This window comes from Sceloporus occidentalis, unplaced genomic scaffold (assembly GCF_023333645.1).
Source record: "Sceloporus occidentalis isolate IW3139 unplaced genomic scaffold, rSceOcc1.0.p SCAF_5, whole genome shotgun sequence".
Classification (NCBI taxonomy): domain Eukaryota; kingdom Metazoa; phylum Chordata; class Lepidosauria; order Squamata; family Phrynosomatidae; genus Sceloporus; species Sceloporus occidentalis.
Genome location: NW_028316985.1, coordinates 139834249 through 139841782, shown reverse-complemented (window position 1 = coordinate 139841782; position 7534 = coordinate 139834249). Strand labels below are relative to the sequence as shown.

The 7534-nt window shown below is 41.1% G+C and overlaps 1 protein-coding gene across 2 annotated transcripts; it reads left to right on the top strand.

Moving 5' to 3' along the window:
* Positions 1-980: 980 nt before the first annotated feature.
* Positions 981-7312, top strand: LRAT (lecithin retinol acyltransferase). Of its 2 annotated transcripts, XM_089527019.1 has the most exons (3): positions 981-1589; positions 2750-2832; positions 5887-5963. In XM_089527019.1, exons 1-2 carry the CDS (start codon positions 1047-1049, stop codon positions 2783-2785), a joined length of 579 nt encoding a protein of 192 aa, XP_089383145.1. In that variant the 5' UTR covers positions 981-1046; the 3' UTR covers positions 2786-2832; positions 5887-5963. The 2 variants fall into 2 exon arrangements, with proteins under 2 accessions (XP_089383145.1, XP_089383144.1); XM_089527018.1 differs by lacking the exon at positions 2750-2832 and having other exon boundaries at positions 5887-7312.
* The last annotated feature ends 222 nt before the right edge of the window (positions 7313-7534 follow it).

Sequence of the window (7534 nt, the reverse complement as noted above, 5' to 3'; positions counted from 1 at the left end):
TTAATAGAGCCTGTCAACATTCTTTTAACACATGATGTAATGGTTTGAGTGTTGGACTATAACTCTGGAGACCAAGGTTCAAATCCCAATGGGTGACTTTGTGCAAGTCACATTTTCTCAGCCTCAGAGGAAGGCAAAGGCAAACCCCCTTTTAACCAAATAACCATGTGCTAGGAAATGTCTTGAAGGCACACAAGAACACAGCCGGATTAGGATTGATATATTGATTGCAATGGGAGTTCTTATCAGGGTTGCAGTTCTTTACATGCCTACCTGGAAGGTGTCGCATTAAAGGCAGTAAGACTGGCTTCCTGGTAAATGCATTGCAAGCCTGCATCACTCCTTGGAAGTAAATCCCACTGAAATTCATTTGCATGCACTGGAACTATGTTTAGAATTGAAGTAACCCAATCTTCTGTGTATTTCCTTAAAAGTAAGCAGCACTGAATTCAGTGGAAATTATGTGAGTATTTCATTGGAGCCTCAGTATTTAAATATTTCATCATGGGCTCACATGTTATAGTGGAACCTGTACAAAGCTACTGTTTGGGATTATAGCTCCCAGTATCCCACAGCCAGCATAACCATTGGGGTTTCTGAGTGTCTTGGTCCCCCAAAGAAACTTTTTCAAACTTTGTGTAGTATTATAGCAACTTTTGAATTAAATTCCAGATGATGTTTGTATTTTCATACATCCTTATGGACCCATAGGATGTTCATTTGTGATGTTTTTGTACCTTGAGAAACAAAATCTTTGAAGAACTATTTAGTGCAGGGCTAATTTTGTTATTGATGTTGTTGTTCCTTCGGTCATGAATAAATAATCTGATCTCCTGGAGAATGTTTTCTGAAAGAGCCACTCTCTGAGTCAAGGTCTATTTCATTTCACAGGGGCCACCCACTTGCCTGTCTGCCAATCAAAACAGATTCTGTTTGTGGGATGGCCCCTCTTACTGTGATAAAAAGGCAAGGTTTTTGAAGCAGAATGAGTCAATAGCAGTAGCAGCAGTGGCGGTGGCAGTGGCAGCAGCCAGAAACATAAGATCATGAAAAACCCTATGTATGAAATAGCATCGCTGCTACTGGAAAAGTTTATCCTGCTTTCCAGACTCCTTGGTATGGGCTCCAGCACTGAGGAGGAAGAAAAGAAAAAACATGCTTCTTATTATGACACAACCTACTTCAAGCCAGGAGATTTGTTGGAAGTGCCCCGCACTCTGTTCATTCATTTTGGCATCTACCTGGGTGACAACCGGGTGGCCCACCTGATGCCGGACATCCTGCCAGCTCTCACCAGTGACCAGAAGCAGATCCAGAAAGTGGTGACCAATAAGAGACTCATCTTGGGCGTCATTGCTAAAATGGCCCGGATCCGCGTGGACACAGTGGAGGACTTTGCCTACGGAGGCTCTATTCTGGTGAACCACATGGACAAACTCTTCAAGAACCACATCCTGAGTAATGAAGAGGTGGTCAGCAGAGCAGAGAAGATGGTGGGTGCCACAGACTACAGCTTGCTTTGGAACAACTGTGAACATTTTGTGACCTTCTGCAGATATGACTCTGCGGTCAGCTTCCAGACTGACAAGGTAAAATGTCATTGTCCAAAACTGTTTAGACAAAAGGAGCCAGTCTTGTCACTGTGAGACTCAATATTGTTTATTAATAATATATTTCTGTATGGATTTTCTTCCCAATGTCTCCCTCCTAAAACAGAAAATGAGATATATAATTAGGCAGGGGTTTGTTTAGGGGAGAGGAAAGAATCCTTGCTTGATCGTTCTTTTGTCTAGATCAGCTTGGAAACACTACTTTTTTTGAACTACAGCTCTCAGGATCCCTCTCAATCCAAAACAGGAATTCTTCCAAACTCTGGCCCCTAGTAACAAACTTTGTTAGTAAAAAAATAAAATTTATTCAGTTGACAACATCCTTCATATGATCTGTTGGATCCAAGTCCCAGCTTGCTTTGCTTCTTTCAACAAAACGATTATCTTGACACTTTATGTGCCTCTCTAGTCAGGATAAACAAAAAACCAAAACAAAACCCACAAAAAAGCCTACAACCCAACCTCTTCAGACTGTCTGGGAAATGGACAGAGTGCTTGATGCTGCTGAGAAAGCATAGGGATATACTGTAACTCAAGTCATCTCCTGTCTGAACATGGATTCAACCTAGAGCTATTCTCTTCCAAAAACATTTAAACAAGACCCATCTCTGTTGAAGATAATCCCTCTTCTCCTTTTCCAGCTGGAGGAGTAAAGGCAATATTAGTCCAAAAGCACTTCTAAGAAAGGAACATCTATAAACACATTCTCTGGTCAGATTTTAACAGTGCTGAGTGCCACTGCTATAGCTCCTGCGGTTGCGTTTCTTTGAGACTCCCTTGAAAGTTGGCAAGCCATTGTTTTAACAGTGAGCTCTTCTCTTCCTGCTTGAATCACTGATTTGACATCTTGCCATTAGCACATTAACAGTGAATGGTATTTTGGTCTCTGACTGCTAATAGCCATACTAGGTGGGATATTTTTCAACCACCTTTCCACCTAATCAAGAGTCTTCAAATAGAAAGTGGAGTGTAGTATATATAACGCTGCTTGCTTGTCTGTAATTACATGAAGGCTCCAAGTCCCTATCTACTGCTTCTTTTGAAACTTATACAGTCATCCCTCCATATTTGCGGCTTTGATATTTACGGATTTGATTATTCACGGATTTCATTAATATGTTCTCTCTATGACTGTCTAGGTCCTCCAGTACAACTCTGTGGTCAACTTTAACTAAAAGTTGCACTGAAAAACCATTTGTAGCTACTCCAGTGCCATTCTATGGTCAGTGTATGTTGTTTGTTTTGTTTTGTTTTATTTATATACTGCTATTCCAAAGATCATAGCAGTGAACAGCAACTAAGCTAATTAGCAAGTAAGCTAATTTGCCCCCAACAGTCTGGGTACTCATTTTAGCGACCTCGGAAGGATGCAAGCCTGAGTCGAGCTTGGGCCCTTTTGCTGGTCTTGAACTCGCATTGGACATTGACCACAGAGTTGCACTGGAGGACCTAGACAGTCCTAGAGAGGTGTCAGGTAAAAACACTGTTTTTGTTATTTGCGGTTTTTCCATATTCATGGGGGTCTTGTTCCCCTAACCCTAGCGAATATGGAGGGACTACTGTACCACCTATGCCACAAAGGACATATGTAGGATGGTTCTTCTCTTCTTTTTCCATCTTCTCCTTTAGTGTGAGAAAACTTTTGATTCCTCTGATTAGTAGAAGTGTAATTTATTTATTCTTCTGATTAGTCTAAAAGCAGAGCTTTTGTGCAGTCATTTGAAGCATAGCACCTTCCACAAAAGTAGATGTGTATGTGTTGACCATATATGTGTGTGTTTATTCCAAAATAGTAGTGCAATACCTTTATTGGGCCAACCAAAAGGGCACAGAAATGTATACATTTCTACAAGATCGTCAGATCTCTTCATCAGTTAAGATCTTATAAAAGTGAGGGGGATGTTACAAAAAAGACAGACATGACTTCCACTTCATGACTGTTCCCACCCCTTCCTACTATTTGTAATATCATGCCTGATGAAGAGATCTAGAGATTTCAAAAGCTGGAACACTTTGTTTCCTTTTGTCTGTGATAAAAGCATCACATTAATAATATGTGTGTTGGAGCATCTGCCACAGATTGTTAGCCCAACAAAGTTTTATTTAAACTAAAGCCTTGGAAAAGGTTACTTGTTTGGGTTTTTGTACACTGTGATTCACAGAATCCTTTAGACAGCATAGTCAAATCAGTATGCTGCTTTTATTAAACCAAACAAAGGGGCACAAAAAGTATGCCACCTTTTGAGATCTCTCAATCCCTTTCTTCAGGCATAGTGTTACAAAAACGCATGAGAGGATAGAAGAGTCATAGTTGTGCTGGTTGTGTGATTCTGGGACTTGTAGTCATAATTTACAAGCTTGCCACATATAAATCTTACTCCTAAATTTAACTAGTGTCCAAAACACACTGCAGCAATAATCCAGTTTGACACCTCTTTAACTGCTGTGAATCAGTGCTAGGGAATTCTGGAAACTAGTTTTGTGAGACATTTAGGCTTCTCTGTTAGACAGCTCTGGTGACTCAATGCTAAACTACAATTCCCAGAATTCTAGCACTGACCTAGGGACAGTTAAAGTGGTCTCAAACTGGATTATTTCTGTGGTGTGTTTTGGACCTAAAAACTCTTTTTCTTGTCAAATGAAAATGAATGAGACTGCATTGTGAACTGTTAACCCAGCATGCTTTGGCACTATGAAGTGAGAAGGGGTGAGCCCAGCTTTCCAATATTTTTGTAATGTTTATATGGTAATGCAAACAGAGATCAAAATTGTTATTTTTGGACTACATTACCCAGAGTACCCCCCAGCCAACATTGCAGCTGGTGGGATTCTGGGAGATGTAGTGATAAAAATAACTCCCCAAACTTTAGTTTCAGCCATCTGAATTAGTTGCTGCTAAGCATAAGGTACTGGACTGTAAAGGGATGGTGGTTACTAACAGCAGAGTGAAATAAAGGTACATTTGTGCAGGGTTTGAGGGCAGCAGGAGCTTGGCCCCAAGTTAGCTCAGGGGCATGCTTTACAAGCAGAGCTTGATGAAGTCTGCAAAAGGAAACATGTCAGATTTATTTGGGTCTCAAGCAAATACTTTGCTGTAGTGGAGGCACTGTTTCTGGGTGGCTAATTAGAATGGAACACATATTAGCTCTCTGTGCTCAGTGTGGGCAAGAAACAGAGCAAGGGCTTTTTGCTTGAATTTCTCCTTTTATTTTTTTAAAATATTGAATCTGTGAAATGCCAATGACGTAGGTTAAGTCTGCCAGGTCTCTGAGAGACAAGAACAGATTTTAATTGGTGTTACTGTTTAGCGCTGCTCATATAACAGGGTTTTTGTATAATGCTTCAATAGGCTAATAAATAGCTTGGCTGGAAAAAAAGTGCAAACCTTAAACCCTTAAGCCCCCCGGTTTCATTTTTTTAAAGTGCATGCTTCCCTAAGAAATAGGACAGCTAGTTCTGCAGCCTTCATTTATTCAGTTTAAACACACTTTAATTAGTGCACACCACCATACTATTAACTATTCCAAGCCCCAAATTGGCTATCGCTGTGGACTGGCAGACTGGTCCAAATCCAGCACTTGAAAAATTCCAAGAATCCGCAGCAGCCTTTATGTGTAGGAGATTCTGGGAGTTGTAGCCCAAAAGTAAGTTCTTCAAGATCTGCCAAAGAGTATTGTTTTCTATTTCACCAGCATGGTGTTGTGGTCTGAGTGCTGGGCTAGGACTCCAGGAGACCAGGGTTCAACTGTGCTCAGCCATGGAAACCCACTGGGGACCTTGGGCAATTCACAATCTCTCAGCCTCAGAGGAATGGAATGCCAAAACCCCTTGGAACAAATCCTGCCAAGAAAACCCCATGATAGGGCTGCTTTTGGATCACTGTAAATCAGAAATTACTTGAAGTAATTCCAGATCCCATTCCAAATCAGTCTCCTGATTAAAATATTACAAATATCACATTGGGAGTCATTTTGTCCTGAAACCACAAATAAGATCTGGTGGGAAATAAGAGGGTAACTCTAAAAATAAGAGAGCACACAACCAAATGCTAGTCTCCTTGCTCATGCTGTACAGCAAGGAGGAGGGGACTTTGTCCTACCAGTTGCTTCAGACTACAGCTCCCAGAATCCCAAGAGAGCATGACCGGTGCTTAGAGATTATGGGAGATATAGTCCAAAACATCTGAAGGGCTAACAGCTCACAGTGTCATTTACTGAGTGGTTTTCATTTTTTTCTTTACTTTGAACTCTCAACTTTTCTGTTCTGATCTTTGCAGTTCTGTGAAACAGTGAAGATGGTAATTCGGGACCAGAGGAGCGTTCTTGCTTCAGCACTACTGGGACTGGTTTCTATACTCTGCATGGGCCTTGCGCCATCCACTACTCTCCCTACCATCATTATTCCCTTCATGTTGTGGATGGCTGGTTAATGAAGTCACCAACGCTTATTGGCAGCTGTACATAGGATGTATAATGTATTTATGAAAGCTCAAAGTCCTTCCCAATGTTTTGTGAGCTGAGGAGAATGTGACTTGCAGTTGTATCCTTATTTAGGTGTAAGATAAACCAGAATATGGTGAACAGGTAACAGCTTACTGTGTAAGCTGCCTGATTTTGTGCAAATCTTTGCAGAAAGCAACTTCAGCAATGGATTCATGGGGTTTACTCCCAAGCAAATGTGCATAGGTTATACACTCAAAAGTAAACTCTGCTAAGATTGGTGGGATTAGTTCCCCAAGTAAATATGCATAGGATTGGAGAGTGGGTGTAAAATGTGAAGAATTATCTCTTGGATATAGGTTAAACCAGGCTTTTGAATCCTTAAATGAGTCTTCCACAGCCTAGCAGTCTCCAGATGTGCTGAACTACAGCTCCCATCTTCCCTAACTAAGATGTCCATTGGTCAGACTAGTTGGGGATGACAGGAGCTTAAGGACAAAAGAAGAGCTATGCTATATCAGATCTAGTGCAACATCCCTTTTACACCAAGGGTAGGAATAATTTAGCCCTCTAGATGTTGTCAGATGGCAACTCCCAGTAATCCACACCATAAACTACACTGGCAAGGGGTGATCGGAGTTATAGTCCAACCACAACTGGAAGAATACACGATTACCATCCATGTGAAACATGTCAGTAGGACATGGGTGGAAAAGCACCCTACCTTTCATGCTCCCCAGCAACTGGAGGGACACCAAGCCATCCTGAGCATTAGCCAGTGTTGATTCTAAACTCCATGAATTTGTTTATAAAGTTATCTTCTTTAAAGTCATGTGAGTTGGAGCCCATCACAACAGTGAACATTGCAGTTTAACTATGTGCTATGTGAAGTAGTTCCTTTTCTCCACCACTCACCATTCAGCTTTAGTGGATGACCCTAGGTTCTAATATGATGAGAGAGAAAAGGTTCTTTATATCCCCCCTTGTCTACATGATGCATAATTTTATAAACCTCTTTCATGTCTCCCCTTACTCACCCTTTTTATAAGCTAAACAGCCCCAAACAGTGTAACCTTTCCTCATAGGGAAGTCATAGGCCAACACATCTGGGATGAAAATGGTGCCTTAAAACAGACAAAAAGCAACAAATGGCCAACAGAGACATGTGACTACTATACAGTATCCTTTTCAGTTGTATTTTGAAAGGTACTGTACTGTAGCTTACATGGAGATCATGAATATTAAAAGAGAGGAGGAAAACCCCAGGTGTGTCATTATTGTTGTATGTTTCTATCATTGCGTGGTTCTAATCACTCCCAACTGGATCATATCTAGTCTTTCAGTTTCCATAAAGTGGGAAGTTGAATGCACCAAGAGCATTTCTCCTTAAGTGACACAGACACCTCCTTCCATCCTGTCTGGTTTGGGTGCTGCAAAGTTGACCTTGGTATTAAATGTCAATGGCTCCCAATTTAAATCATGGCA

Excerpts from the sequence above, each read along its gene's own strand:
- LRAT (XM_089527018.1), top strand. The coding sequence starts at position 1,047 with ATGAAAAACCCTATGTATGAAATAGCATCGCTGCTACTGGAAAAGTTT. Across the intron at positions 1,590-5,886 it reads TCAGCTTCCAGACTGACAAG|TTCTGTGAAACAGTGAAGAT; the intron begins GTAAAATGTCAT and ends TGATCTTTGCAG.